Source organism: Anarrhichthys ocellatus, unplaced genomic scaffold (assembly GCF_004355925.1).
Source record: "Anarrhichthys ocellatus isolate YVR2014 unplaced genomic scaffold, GSC_Weel_1.0 scaffold34, whole genome shotgun sequence".
NCBI lineage: Eukaryota > Metazoa > Chordata > Actinopteri > Perciformes > Anarhichadidae > Anarrhichthys > Anarrhichthys ocellatus.
In genome coordinates, this window is record NW_022280064.1 from 3,786,705 (window position 1) to 3,801,704 (window position 15,000).

Genomic DNA, 15,000 nt, shown 5'->3' on the forward strand with positions numbered 1-15,000 from the left:
CACACACACACACACACACACAGACGCTGACAGAGTCTCTCTTCCATATACTGGAATGTGAGCATGAGTTGAGAGGAGGAGATTGTCATGCTGCCATGCTGTCTGCTGTGGATTGTGGTGGCCATGACATCTGCAAACATACAGGGTAAACATGTTAGATATCACATGGTTCAATGACTCTATATACATGTATGAACTCATAACAATGTTTTCCACTAGCTTCCTTCACTCAGTGGGTTACATTTCTCGTTTCTGTTCATATAAGATGGTGGATAGTATCTGCTATTCTACAGTTGGTGTGGAGGTCATGATACTTTGGTTACCAACATTCAGGAAACATAACGGTACTCATTTCATCACAGTACCACAGGTACCTGGGATCAGAGCTCTAGGCTAACAGCGCTAGAACATTTCCCTGATGATGCTATGTTTTGAACAACAAATCTGTGTTGAAATGAGCAGGAGAGCTAACGTTAGCTGGCAGCACAGACTGTATACAAGAAGTGGACGTAGTCGTCCTGACGTCGCCCATCGGTTTGTTGAGGAGTTGACTCTAAATGGATTAAATGAACATCATGCTGTATTGAAGAAGACTTGAAACTAGAGATTGAGACCATAAACCCATGTTTACAATGTTTACTGAGGTAATAAATCAAGAGAGAAGTAGAGTCACTTTCTCATAGACTTCTATACAACCAGAGGAGTCGCCCCCTGGTGGACACTAGAGAGAATGCAATTTGCCTTCATCTTACCGAGAGATCAATATTGGAGTCGATCAATTTCATTTTATTCTGGAAAGCCAAAGTCATGATCGATATTTTTGGGTTAACTGTGCATCCCTAATTTGTGGCTTTATATCGTCATGGTTTGGTGCATTTGTTTTTATTCCCAGCCAGAGATATGGAGTTGCCCCTTTGCATCCCGACACTGAAATAGTGACTAAGTTCAGCTTTAGTCACCGTGTGACTGAATTCTAATGCATGTTTACCCCTAAATGTGCTCAGCTCAGCACTAACAAGTGGAACCACAAAACAACGCCTTGACAGATGTGACACCGTCAGTCTCCTGCTGTAGCGGCACGTGAGCATCACCGTGTGCGGAATAAACAACACACACTTAACAGGTGGGGCTTCAAAGGGTTCTTCCAGCTCTCGCTATACGGAAAATAAATCCTTAAATATCTGAATGTCCCCTGAATCTCTCTGCTCCAAATTCAGCTCATGGCACTTTTTTTTTTCATCACTCCTCTGCACAGAAGAGGCACAGGCGACATAAACGGCTCCACCTCAAGCTCCACCCGGCATCCTGACATTAGCTATAGAACTGTCACCTTTCACATCGTGGTCTTGCAAAAAAAGGTAGACTGCAGGGATACCTTGTGACCGGAGTCTGAGCTGGATTGTTTTATCAGCAGAGAAATACATTGGTGAGACAGGGAACTCAACATCGCACTGTTGTTTACTGAGAGCAGTGCAGAGATTCGTAACATTCCAATGAAGTCTGGTGACTTCAAAGTGACCGATGTAATGACCGTAGTTCCACTTCAAAAAATATATGTATAGCAGCAGCAGCATCATGCAGAAACCTACATCAGGTCACGTGGGAGAATGTCTGTAGAAAAAATGTCAATGTTCGGATTTACTATTTAATACATCAGAAGCTACAGAACGAGGTAAAAACCTCAAAAAACAATGCACTGGCCCTTTAACCTGTTTATTCACTGAAGTGACTGCCACTCGCAGAATTATGATCGTGAAAGTTTCTTAGTCATTTGAGGACAACAAAAAAGATTTCTGCACTGGTTACTATTCCGCAAACTTATTTAATTTATTCAAACAAAGCATTGAAATGACAAACAAACCAAACATCCAGCAATTATCCCCGTCCTGTGGAGGTATGAGAGCCAAAGAGAGAGTCCTGTGGAGATAATTAAGAGCTGTGATAACTGATATCATATAAATAGCTTCTCTTTTGTTTCGTTGTCTGATTTCTGCCTTCACTTTTCTTTCTGTTTCCTCTCGCCTGGCGTTCCAGCGCTACCCTTTCTGTGGTTTATTGTAGTTTCTTACTCTCCTCTTCCTCGTTTTTTTCCTTTAATTTTCTCATCTCCCTTCGCTGTCATCCTCACTCTTCCTCTCCCTCCACCCACTGCCCCCCCGTCTGTCCAACTCCCCGAATCGACTCTCTCTGAAGTCCATTCAGCTGATATAGAGACAGAAATAGAGGCAAGGGTGTGAAAGAGAGAGTTTCCCTCTCTCTCTCTCTCTCTCTCTCTCTCTCTCTCTGTCGTCTCAGTGACGGATCTTTCATCTGCTTTATTGTTCAAAGCCTTGTCTGAGTTTAGATCCTGGCTTCTCTTTGCTCTGACATGACAGGATGAAAGGAGACAGATGGAGATAAAGGGAGGGAGAGAAGGGGAGGTGCAGCGACAGAGAGAGGGAAGGAAGGATTAGGAATAGAGAGAAGGAAAGAGAAGGAGGAAAGAGGGGACGACAATGTGGCATCAATATTGTTGGTACCGTTTCGTAGCGTTGTTCTTTGCTGTTCTTTCTTAAATGCAAACAAAGAGCAAAGACTTCAGAATACTTCAACAAATCCTGAGCAGGAATATTGCTACGTTGACGTAGGTTTGCAGAGATATATATATACGCAGTAGAAGTAGAAGTATAACTACCATATAGGAACTTTGGAATAGTTGGAATCACATGGAATCAGGCAGACGGCAAACCAGATATCATTTTAGTGGAATAGCAGGAAGGTAAAATTATGAGAGGCATGCAGAGAATACCGGCAGAGAACACCGGCATCGGTAACAGTGGACAAAGTAAAGATATTTAGACCTTTTGTCGTCCTGTATTTATTTATGTATTAAATGTATTTATGTATGTATTAAGAGAGAGCTACATGGGTTACGAGAATAACTGCATAAGATAGTATTCACAAAACAATCGAACAAAAGAACTGGTATCAGTTGCAGCAGCAGTAGGAGTATTAGTACTATCAGTGGTAGTGGTAGTTGTGTAGTGTTAGTTTTAATAGCAATAGTACCCGTAGTGTTAGTGGCACTAGTATCACTAGCAGTAGTTGTAGTGATCGTGATAAAGGTCCTGTGTGTTGCATTTAAGATCTATTAGCGGAAATGTAATATGATATTCACAACTATGTTTTCTTCAGTGTAGAATCACCTGAAACTAAGAATAATTGATTAAGACTGAGGATAGTCTGAGTAGCTTAGAATGAGCCCTTTATATCTGCACAGGGACCAGTTGATGCTAACAGCTGTAGTAGTATTCATCACGATAGTGATAGCAGTAGTGTTCAGTAGTAGTAGCTACTATAACTAGACATGGCATTTATTGTCACACATTTCCAAATACCAAATACAAATACTACTATACAGAAGTAATGAAAGTAACTTTAGCACTCGTTGTACTCATACTAGTAGTACTACATAGTTGTACAGTGAGTAACAGGTATCAGTTGAAGAAGATATAGACTTCTGCTAACAGAAGTTGAAGTAGTTGCACGAGTAGTACTTTTGTTAACATAAACTTCCTAAAATCAACATTATCTACTCCACACAGGGAAATTGAAGCAAGTAAAACGGTTGCATGATGTTGAAAATACATGAAATACGTCTACACACAAATATATATATATGACATGTTAGTAGCTCAGGTGTTCTTTGACACAGCAGCGTGGCTCTGCTTCGGACCGGCTACATCTGGGTTCCCCAAATCCCAGAACGTCCCCGTTCCTCCACGACACAGACTCCCACTCGTGTGTGCTGCCTGTCTGCAAAGTTTCTTCAAGAGCTACGTACATGCCGATGTGCAATGGAAGAAAGGAACGACGGCTAACTAGATCCCACAAGAGGTGGAAGAGGAAGTGAGAGATCACAGAGAGAGAGACCGCTTTAATGCCAGCGTGTCTTCAACTAATTAAATGGCAGGAAATGCACACAGGTGTTAGATACCTCTGCATGAAGACAGATGCTGCACGCACACACACACACACACACACACACACACACACACAGAGTCAGAGGCAGTGAGAGTTGTGGAACTGTAAAGCATGAATATATGAGCAGCACCGGGGTGAAGCATCTCTCCCAGCAGTTCCAGCCTCATGTTTTTTAAACAGTCAGAGAACTCTGGAACACACGAGCCTCTGCGCTCCGCTGGGGCATCGCAGCAGCACTAACAAGGAACCAGAGGAGCCCGGCGAGTTGTTAAAATACAAAATACAAAAACATCCTATCTGAAAATCTCTGCCTTTGTTCATGTGACACCCCCTCCCTGTTTCTAAACTCCACTAATAACAGCTAGTCCTCCTTATTTCCCTGGCTCTGAAGCCATCGCTTGTCTTCTCTTTAATCCGTTTTTAGCGTTAGCCGTGGGGGTCTCAGGTTAGTTATAGAAGCCGAAGCCCTCCCGGGGTGACAGCGTGCTCCTTTTTTTAAATTGTCGGTGGGTGTTGGAGTCAGTTTGGAAGAAGCTCTCCCTCGTTACTCCTCGCCAGGATTCTTAGTACGTGTGACAATCTCGCCCCCGTCCTCCACTAAATATAGTGGCTTTGTGGCGTACTTTCAAAACAAAAGAAAAAGTTTAAAAAGAAAGATCTTAATTGATGCTAAACAAATGTGGAGCATTAATCATTTTGCACATTTTTATTTGAACAAAAACTTAAATGAGTGTCACTTTCACAGGAAACAAAAACAGAGCGTGTCTGATGGTTAAATCCCTTTAAATGGATCAGATCAGAGTCTGCAGTCAAATCTGTTAACTTGGCCCAATTTAGCTCAGATCTGAAGGAGTACTTAACTGTTGAGGCAATGCAGCAGGACACTTTTGTAGAAGGAAGATAATGAAGCACGCTATTCCAAAATCTCCTTTTTTGGCGTCTCTGCTTCATTTTGACAGAAACAGAGAGCGAGAGGCAGAGAGACAGAGGGAGACAGAGAGAGACAGAGCCCTAGGTGGGATTCGAACCCCGGCCTCCTTATTAATTCACTCCATTAACCTTTCATAAGACCTCTATATAAAGAGTTTTAATCATGGAACCAAGCCAACTATTTACTAAAACATTTGATTCAGAGCTAAACAACAACATAACCTCCACTCAGCTCGTAGCTACAGAGAACACACATCAGGTGTTGAGTGGAATTGTTCTTGAAGGTGTTCAGAGGATCACACAGAGGAAGTGGATGTTGAACTGACAGCAGTGTCGTCCATCAGCTGTCCTGTACACAGGGCAGATATTCCAGACATAAAGTTACTGTCGTCTCATTCACCACACACACACAGTAATAACAGTAATATATAATATATGTTCAGTAATATTGAGATTTTTCTTCCCGTCCTCATTTTCCATGCATCTCATTTGCTTTTGATGTGCTGCATATGTTGTACACAAACACTTATTTTTCTTCTAGTTATCTCACACCGGGTATATCACTTAGTTATAGAATATTTCACACTATCGCCTCCCTTGGGTTTGTTGTTTTCTTCATACCTGAACAACAGACGTGCTCGTGTCTTCCAGTGCAGCTCAGTGAAGGGAACGCCCTTCATCGTTCCTCTGTTAATTGATTTAATTGAAAGTTAGTGAAGTTGGAAGTGAGACCGTGTAGCATTTTCTAAACTGCAGTTAACAGTTAAGCTTATCGTGGTGCTTGGTCGTGCACCTTTGTGCACTCGTTGTGTGCGTTTGAGGGAACACATTTTGTTGCTTCATGAAGGAATTGAATAAACTCAAATCTCGTCTTTAGCAGCAGAAAACAGCGAATATGAGGCCGTATGACCGGGTCAGCTTTCCTTTTGCAGAATGCCTCCACTCCTCCTCTCCTTTTGGGGGATTTAACCTGCTTCAATTAAAATTGTTGAATCCACTGAACTATTCATTTGAGCTATTCATTCACTGGAGTCATTGACTCGGAAATTTCCCTAATGGAATTTTCCAGTAAGAGAAAAAATGAGGTATTATAAGCTGTCCCTCGTCGTCTCTTCTTTCTTTTTTTTCTCTCAATCAGGAGGAGAGAAATCCCTTGCTTCCTCGCTCCCCAGCATATGTGTGTGTGTGTGTGTGTGTGTGTGTGTGTGTGTGTGTGTGTGTGTGTGTGTATAAATATGTAAATGTCTGTTGCCTAACCAGCCAAAACTAGGCCATCTTCTCCTCTGCGAACACCTGAATAGAAGCGAGACAGAGATAGTGGGAGGAGAAAGAAAGGGAGGCCAGAGGTGAACTTCTTACCAAAATATCTTCCTCCAGCAGGCGTGCTGCGACTTGCGTCGGATTAAACCGACATGGTTCATATCGTGCTGCCCAGGTAAAAACTAAATGATATAAGTCCATTTCAAGTCCAGTTCATTGCCCGTTTTTATTCTCAAGAATATCACATTGAAAGAATAAAAAAAACGATATTTGATATTTTTCTCAGTTTCTTTTCTCTAAAGATAGTATGCAGAGTTCTGTGTTGTCAATCTGGAGGCACTTTTCTGTTTTCTATTGTTGCATGTGAAGTTCACCATTCCTGCATAGTTTGCAAATACACACATGAACGTAGGAAATTAAATATATTGTGTACAAAGACAATAATCTATGCCCTGTTAGCCTCGTGGGAGTCAAGTCTCACAGCAGGAGAAGTCTCAAGTAAAGACACGTATTCAGGGAATCAAGTGGAATCGAGTCCTGATTTTTGTGACTCAAGTTCAACCTGAGTCCAAGTCTACACCTCTCAAGTCAGATCAGCAGTTTCACATTGGAGAATTCATTATTTGGAAGTTATCGTCATCTTTCTTCAAGACAACAATCTTTGAGACCCCAAAGATCACAGCCTGTCAATCACAGTAGCTCCGCCCTAAAGCATCCCCTGCTTTATGGTCTGTGTGACTCTAAATGGACCATAATGTACTAAATGAACATCATGCTGTATTGCCGCCTGCTAAGAACGCTGTGTGAGAACAGCCTGCCTGATGCCTGGCCTGCCGTACACATCAGAAATCATGAGCAAAAACAATAACAACAACCTTCTCTGTTGTTTAGTTTGGAGGACTGGTCGAGATTGCAGATATGTGACACAAAGCTGAAGCATTTAGCTCTTTTGTGGCAGAATCAAGCTGTGTTCTGACTCACGGCGGCTAAGTTACAGTATCTCTGAGTCTTTATGACATCTTCATGTCTTCATGTTGTCCAGCCAGGAAGGTGAGACGAAGCTGCACTGAGAAAACAAGACAGAGGGGACAAGTCAGGGACAGGAAAGAGACAGAGAGACACTGAGGGAAAACAGAGAAGAGAGGAAAACACAGCCGAAAGGCGGAACAAGTGAAGGACAGAGAGGGAGCAGAGCGTTAGAGGTGTTAATGTTTGTGTGTGTGTGTGTGTGTGTGTGTGTGTGTGTGTGGAATGCTCTGACAGTATCTCAGGGCTACATCAGTGGCCATTAGTACTTTGTAGCACGAACACACACTTTGGCAGGTCTGCTGCACCGCCCGCAGAGAGGGAAGTGTGTGTGTGTGTGCGTGTTGACCTCTCTTTTCATGTGCTTATCTCACCTCCACATGAACTTTGATGAGCCATAATACACACGCGCACACACACACACGCACACACACACACACACACACACACCAACAAACAACATCCACTCCTCAAATGGCTCTGCTCATCAAATATGAATGATTTTCACACCATCTGGACAGAAATCTACAGTAAACACTCTACTCGTCTCTCCTCTGTTGTTCGTCTCGTTTCTCCTCTCATACAGTTTCCTTTATTGTCGTCCTCTCTTTCATCTTCTGCGCTCTTCTTAACCTTGATTTTTTTGTTTTTTTGCTCATTTCTTTTGGTCTCTTTCTTTGTTTCCTCTAGTTCTCTATCTCCATATCATTTTGGGGTTTTAAGGTAAAGTGTGCGATGATGAATGTTTACTTTCGTGCTTCTGATTTCACAGTAAAAGATTAAAGTTATTCCTGGTTTTGTATTTGTGTTTGGTTCTTGGTTTTATCCTCAGTGGATGAAATAGATTCATTTGTGCTGCTCCTACTTTTCTCTTTTCTTTTCTCCTTTGCTTGTTCTTCTTTCTTCCACATTTACATTTAATAACTTTTATTCTAAATTCACCTACATCACCCTGAACCTGACCCACCAGATGGTTTTGTAGTTTGGAAACAGTTTGGAAACACGTGGCAGGTGATTGGATGAACCATCTGTCAATCAAACTCTTGCCGAAGCAAATATGGTGAAGAGCCAAAACAGTTCTGATATAACTGATGCAAGCCGCCATTGTTGTTTTGAACAAACAGTGGCCTCTCTCGCAAACACCTAAGCCCCGCCCCTCTCTTCTACTCTTCTTCTTCTGTTTACCACTTCCTTCTTATTTTACTTCTCCTCTTCCGTCTCATCGTGGTTCTCTCCTCTCTCCTCATCCTCCTTTTTCTTTTCCTAATCCCCTCCTCTCCTCGTCGTTATCCTCCTGCTATCACCTCCTATTCTCACCGCTATTCTTTGCTTAAACTTCCCCTCATCTCCTTCCTCTTTTATTGACTCCTCTTCCTCCCTCCTCACCCATCATTTCTCCCTCTCCTCGTCTTCATCTATTTTCTTCCCGCTCCTGTATTTCCTTCCCTGTGTGTGTCCTCTCTTGAGCTTTGACGCATCAGGAAGTTGACACACACACACACACACACACAGAGACACACACACACACACACACACACACAGAGACACACACACACACACACACACACATACATGCACTCGGGGAGTATGGAAGCTTGTTCATATCAGCTCCAACATCAGTCATCTGTCAGCACAACTTTTATCTGTTCATCTCTGTCTGTCTCTCTCTCTCTGCCTGTCTGTCACTGTGTCTCTCGTCCTCATTCGTCCTTCTCTCTCTCTCTCACTTTCACACACACACACACACACACACACACACACCACACACACACACACCACACACACACATTCAAGGAGCAGCGGCAGCTCGTCTTTATCTTCTTATCGTTCCTCTCTGGTAGAGCATGCTGAATAAATCAACTGCAGAAAAACCAGAGATGGAGATGAGGAGATAGAGGGATGGAGGAGGCGGAGAGGGGCATGATGGGATATGATATGACAAATATACACAGCGTATATCACTATTCTCACCAGCAGAGGGAATCGAAACAATGGAACAGCAAAGAAGAAAGGATGAAGGTGGGGAGCAAAGAAAGACGGAAAGAAATCTGAATGCAAAGTGACAACAGCCTGCTCGCAGCCTGTTCTGGCCTTCAACTTAAAAACCTCAAGTGTGTGTTTGTGTGTGTGTGTGTGTGTGTGTGTGTGTGTGTGTGTGTGTGCGTGCGTGCGTGTGTGTGTGTGTGCGTGTGTGTGTGTTTCAAACTCACTAACTTTGCCCCGAGCTAGACTTATAAGTGAGTAATTTCTATTTTATGTTGTGCTTTCTGTCTTCATATTGCATTTAATTTCCATCAGCTATCAAGTGTTGATGTTGATGATGTGTTGATGATAGAAAATGCCGCTGACAGTGCAGTTATGGAAGAACAAAACAAAGTAAACAAGGAAAGAAAGAAATGACAGCGTAATGGAAGACAAAGGAGAAACAGAACAATGGAATTAAACTGAATGAATACAAATATGACAGAACAGACTATGGAGAGAAACTCAGCCAGATGTGTCTGCAGGAACCACTGCTGTGATGTTTGATTCAATTAACACGAAACACAATTGCCTGATCGCTGTTTTAGCTCCGTTAACTCTGTTAGCTGTTAGCTTTCTTAGCAGTATTAGCACCATTAGCTGTTAGCTCTGTTAGCTGTATTAGCCCTGTTGGCTGTTAGCTCTGTTAGCTAAACACAGTGCTGTTTGCTGCTGCTAACAGCTAACTAGTTCACCTTCTACCTACATGAGAAGACGCTCATTTGTAGACGGCGCTCGGTCCAGTTTGTCATTTGCTTAGTGATTGACATTCGTACACACACACACATACATACGTATACACACATGCATACATACATACAATTGTCTTATCTTGGCATGCAAATCAAGACAGGAAGAATTCATAATCTGTAATGTAAACAAAAGTCCAATCTGAAGCAGTTGTTGATAACTTGCGGTTGAGGATCGTGACAAATGCTCAATGACGGTATTAAAAGGCCAATAATTATGTTTAAAAAAGTCTGAAGCTGCAGCTGCAGCCAAGAGAGGTCCTTAAGAATACAAGAAGTCATAAAAGTGCACAAAATTAATATTAGACTGATCGGTCCAGCTGTGTGTGAGATTATCTGTGGACAGACACAGAGATGCACAGGAACTCATGAATGCACACACACACAACTGAATATATGATCTCCTGGCAGAGATAATAAAGAAAGAAAGAAAGACAAAAGGATTAGGAAAGAGAAGATGGATGGACAGAAAGAAAGAAAGAAAAGAAGATGGACAAAAACAAAAAGGATGTCAGGAAAAACAAAGAAAAGGAAGATCAGCTGCCTGACAAACTGAGTAAATGCCCTTGAGCAAGACACCGAACCCTCTTCTTGCATGTACATATTACAGCAGCAAGACAATTCTATTTTTTTCATATTCTGTAATCTGCTTTGCCGATATTGTTTCCCCACTTAATCATCGCGCCTCTAAACAAAAAAAAAAAAGAAAATCAAATTGCGAGTTAATGAGGTGCTGATTGTATTATTTCACAGCCGGGTGCTCGAGTCCACTGACTGATCCTGCCTGCCGACCTGTTAATACAACAAATTAGGAATTGAGCCTGTGTTCTAACCCCACAGCAAATCACGGCAGGTGGTTCAATGGTTGGCTCAGGGACACTTTGACGGGACGCGCTGGTATTTTTGTTGGAGCTGAAGTGACCGAATGAAGGGTAGACGGCACAAAAACATCTGCTAGAGTGCATTATGAGTGTGTTGGGGAAAATGATGCAGAATTATTAGACATAACCCAACAACAGAATAAAAGAACAGGTGAAGGATTTTGGTTGGACAGACAAACTGAATTGGCAAAACTTCATAGAGATTCTGGCATTTTATCAAACATTTAGTTCTGAGTTCACTCTGAGCTACATGAGCTAAAATTGAAAACTACAAAGTGGGGCAGCAACTGTAGACTAAGAATAAGAGGTGGACGTAGTCATCCTGACGTCACCCGTTGGTTTGTAGACTGACGTTTTGAAGCCTTGAGTTTGGCGCCATGTTGTTTTATTTATTAGAATGTGAAGGAGGGAAGAAGAGAGCTGTATACATCTCTGATAGTGGCAGCAACCTGTCAATCACCATGTAGCCCCGCCCTAAAGCATCCCCTGCTTTATGGTCTGTGTGACTCTAAATGGACCATAATGTACTAAATGAACATCATGCTGTATTGAAGAAGACTTGAAACTAGAGATTGAGACCATAAACTCATGTTTACAATGTTTACTGAGGTAATAAATCAAGAGAGAAGTAGAGTCATTTTCTCATAGACTTCTATACAACCAGAGGAGTCGCCCCCTGGTGGACACTAGAGAGAATGCAGCTTTAACACACTTGTTTTGTGTTTTGTTTGTCATTGTTGAATGACGCCTCATAGTATATCATATTAACTCATGTTGTGCAAATAGACTCTACATTCTACATACTTTCTAAGCGTATAAGGAAAAGAGAAATAATCCATCAAATGTTTCTTCTTTCAATATTTTTAATTGAATGGTCCAAACCCTCAATGCCTTCAATAAACAAATAATGAAACATATGGATGTAGATATTAGAGAACCACACTCTGTTAAACTGGCTAATGGTGCAGTCTGTGTACACACACACACACACACACACACACACACACACACACACACACTTGTGAAAGGTGAGGTTTTTAGAAATGAAGGCCAGAACAGAGCAAGCAGACTGTTTCTGTTTGAAAATGTCACCAATCCATCAATCTGATAGGTAAAGGCCACTTCTCTCATTATACTGTTTGTGTGTGTGCGTGTGTGTGTGTGTGTGTGTGTGTGTGTGTGTGTGTGTGTGTGTGTGTGTATGTGTGTGTGTGTATGTGTGTGTGTGTGCGCCTTCCTCTGCACTTTCAGAAGAAAAGGCTGCTGACCAAGCGAAGGCAGCACACACACACACACACACACACACACACACACACACACACACTGTTATGTGATGTATTTTAATGAGCCTGCTGGTTATCTGTAATTCAACAGGACTTGTCTGATCACTTGTTGACACACAATACAAATCCTCACGGATCATTTAACACGTTGGACACACACACGTCAGACCTGTTCAGAAATTGCATCATTTGCCAGATTTAGTTTCCTTGTTAATAAAAACTGCTTTCAGTTTAATTTGATGACCTGTTTTACAGTACTAAGAAAGCTCAGGAACTGGGTTTCTGAGCTTTCTTGCGTTAAAGTTGTGTCTATATGTTTCAACAATAACACCGAGGCTCCGTAGTCCGAACCCAGACGGCAAACTCTATTACTCCTTTCAACCTTGGCAAAGGCAGCGCTGAGGATTTTGGGTCAGGATTAGGCCTCTTACCGGGGGACAGGTGGTGGAGCGGTTACCTCCACCGATGATTGGTGTAAGGTGCAGCGCAGCATGGTTCCTTGACAAAAAAAACAACATTCAATAGTTTCACACACGTCTTATTTTTTTTCTCAGTGAAGACTATCAGAGTCAGAGGTGAAGGGTTTAGAAATGTTGAGTCACGGTCGCACTCTGGTAGCATGATGGAATTGTGACTCACTTTTGTGGTGACTGTACCTTAAAATAGGACACGCCTCTCAATGGCTCAATGGATCTGATGTACGTTCAATAATCCTCTCTCTCTCTCTCTCTCTCTCTCTCTCTCTCTCTCTCTCTGTAGGTGCACCACTCTTCATTACGACTCAGATCTTCCCCCAACCTCCATCATCGTCACCTTCCACAACGAGGCTAGATCCACTCTGCTGCGCACCATCAGGAGGTAACACACACACACACACACACACACACACACACACACACACACATATTTACAATTTTGTGTTTGCATTTGAAACTTTTTTTGTGAAATGTTTGTTTTTTTTTGTCATTTTTAACACCTAAAGAGGTGTTTGGTGTAATTTGGAAATTGTTCATTGTGACATTGAATCCTGGCAGACTGTCAGCTACAGAATCAGCATGTTTATCCTTAAACTAAATATCTTGAGTATCAGCCTTCAGAGACCCGAGCTTGTTGGCTGGTGAGCAGAGAACCAGTGAGCTGCCAAACGTTACATAGAGAAGCCTTCACACACATTTACTCTGCTGACCCTCCGTCTCTGGACCTTCGCTCTGTCTTTCAGTTTGATGATATCAGCAGGTTGTTGCTCACACACACACACACACACAACAAACAGAGATACACACACACACACACACCTCCAGGTTTTGGCCTGGGTTCAGCTCATTATTCCAGTCAGTCAGCAGGGACCGGCCACGTCTCCTCACTATCACAGAGGACACTGTGTGTATTGTGAGCAAGTGTGTGTGTGTGTGTTTGTGTTTTCTGTGTTTGTGTGTGTGTGTGTGTGTGTGTGTGTGTGTGTGTGTTTGTCCTCTCCAGCTCTTCTCAAAGCTCTGCAGTTTTCAACCAATTAAAAGACAATCTGTCTCCCTGGGCCCCTCTGCTCCCTTTGGCTCTGGCTCTCTGTACGTGTGTGTTAGTGTGTGTGTGTGTGTGTGTGTGTGTGTGTGTGTGTGTGTTAGTGTGTGTGTCTGTGTGTGTCTTTGCCGGTGGCGACTTGGAGCTGGAAGAAGTTTTTAGCTGCCTTTTATTTTTAGTTGGTGAATTTGTCACATTTGCTCTCAGCAGGATCCTCTGAAGCTTTATTTGACATGGAAACCTTTCAAGATCAACAAATCTGATATTTAAAAGATATTTATGGCAGCGATAGGCCATATATATATATACAGTATGATACTTTTGCTGGATTATATATCGTCCCAGTAATAAACACTAGTATTTTCATTTTAAGACCATTTTTTTAAATTATTATTAGATATATTTTTATTGGACAATTGCACATGTACAATTTCACAAATTGTTCATAAGAAACAGCAAAATACATACATTCAAACTAATGTGCTGTACCAGGGAGGCAACCACAGAGGATTAAATAATTAATATGAAGAAAGGGAAACATGTCAGATGGTGTAATTACATTCATATATCACAGGCAATGCATGACATTACTGTTTTGCCTTTTTGTTGGTACAGCATTTACGTTTTTAAATAGAGTTCAACTTTGTTAAAAAACACAAATATTGTTCTGTTTCACAAGACTCATCTATGAAATAACACAGCGCAGAAAAGCTTTACACATATTAAATCTTCATCTACTAAAGATATATTTAGGACTAATTATTGGCCTTGTTTTGCCATTTCATGCTTGACGCTAAGGAACCAGTTCACACAGAGTGTCGTCCTGCAGAAAGTCAAACCGTCTTCAGCTGTTGTGAAGCTAATTGGAGCAGCTTTCAGCTTTTGACATTTTGTATTCGATCTCGATATTTTACTTCTCCGAGCTGCTTTTTCCTTCTTTCCTTTAGTGGAGCAGCAGCAGGTTCAGAGTATTGCTTCACCAGATGTCTTCACAGGCAGACTTCATGATACTTTTTCCATCTCTTAATTGCAATACTTAACATATAATATTGTTAAGAATATCACGATAAATAGACTGTTGTCATAGATGCTGCTGGTATTCCTTTGAGCAAGGCATTTGACTTGCACGTTCACCAGCAGCAGAGGCCGTTGGTGAACGTGAACGTGTGAAACCTTTGATAATGTGAAGTGAAGAATGCCGAGCTTCCTTCATCACTCTTTTGAGGGCGAATGCTTCAAAAATATCAATCTGCTTATTCTCCAATCCTCATTGGATCACGGCCAAAAACGTCACAAAAGATATTCAGTGTTATAAAAAACTTTTTTCTAAAAGGCTTTGAATCATATTTAGTCAAAGACAGCAAAAAA

The 15,000-nt window shown here is 41.9% G+C and overlaps 1 protein-coding gene across 1 annotated transcript in view; it reads left to right on the plus strand.

Moving 5' to 3' along the window:
• galnt14 (UDP-N-acetyl-alpha-D-galactosamine:polypeptide N-acetylgalactosaminyltransferase 14 (GalNAc-T14)) overlaps positions 1–15,000 on the plus strand; it is a 92,011-nt gene that overhangs the window by 40,897 nt on the left and 36,114 nt on the right. Inside the window, exon 2 of the mRNA XM_031865935.1 lies at positions 12,874–12,972. Coding sequence (XP_031721795.1) covers positions 12,874–12,972 — 99 coding nt within the window. The remainder of the gene's footprint in view (positions 1–12,873; positions 12,973–15,000) is intronic.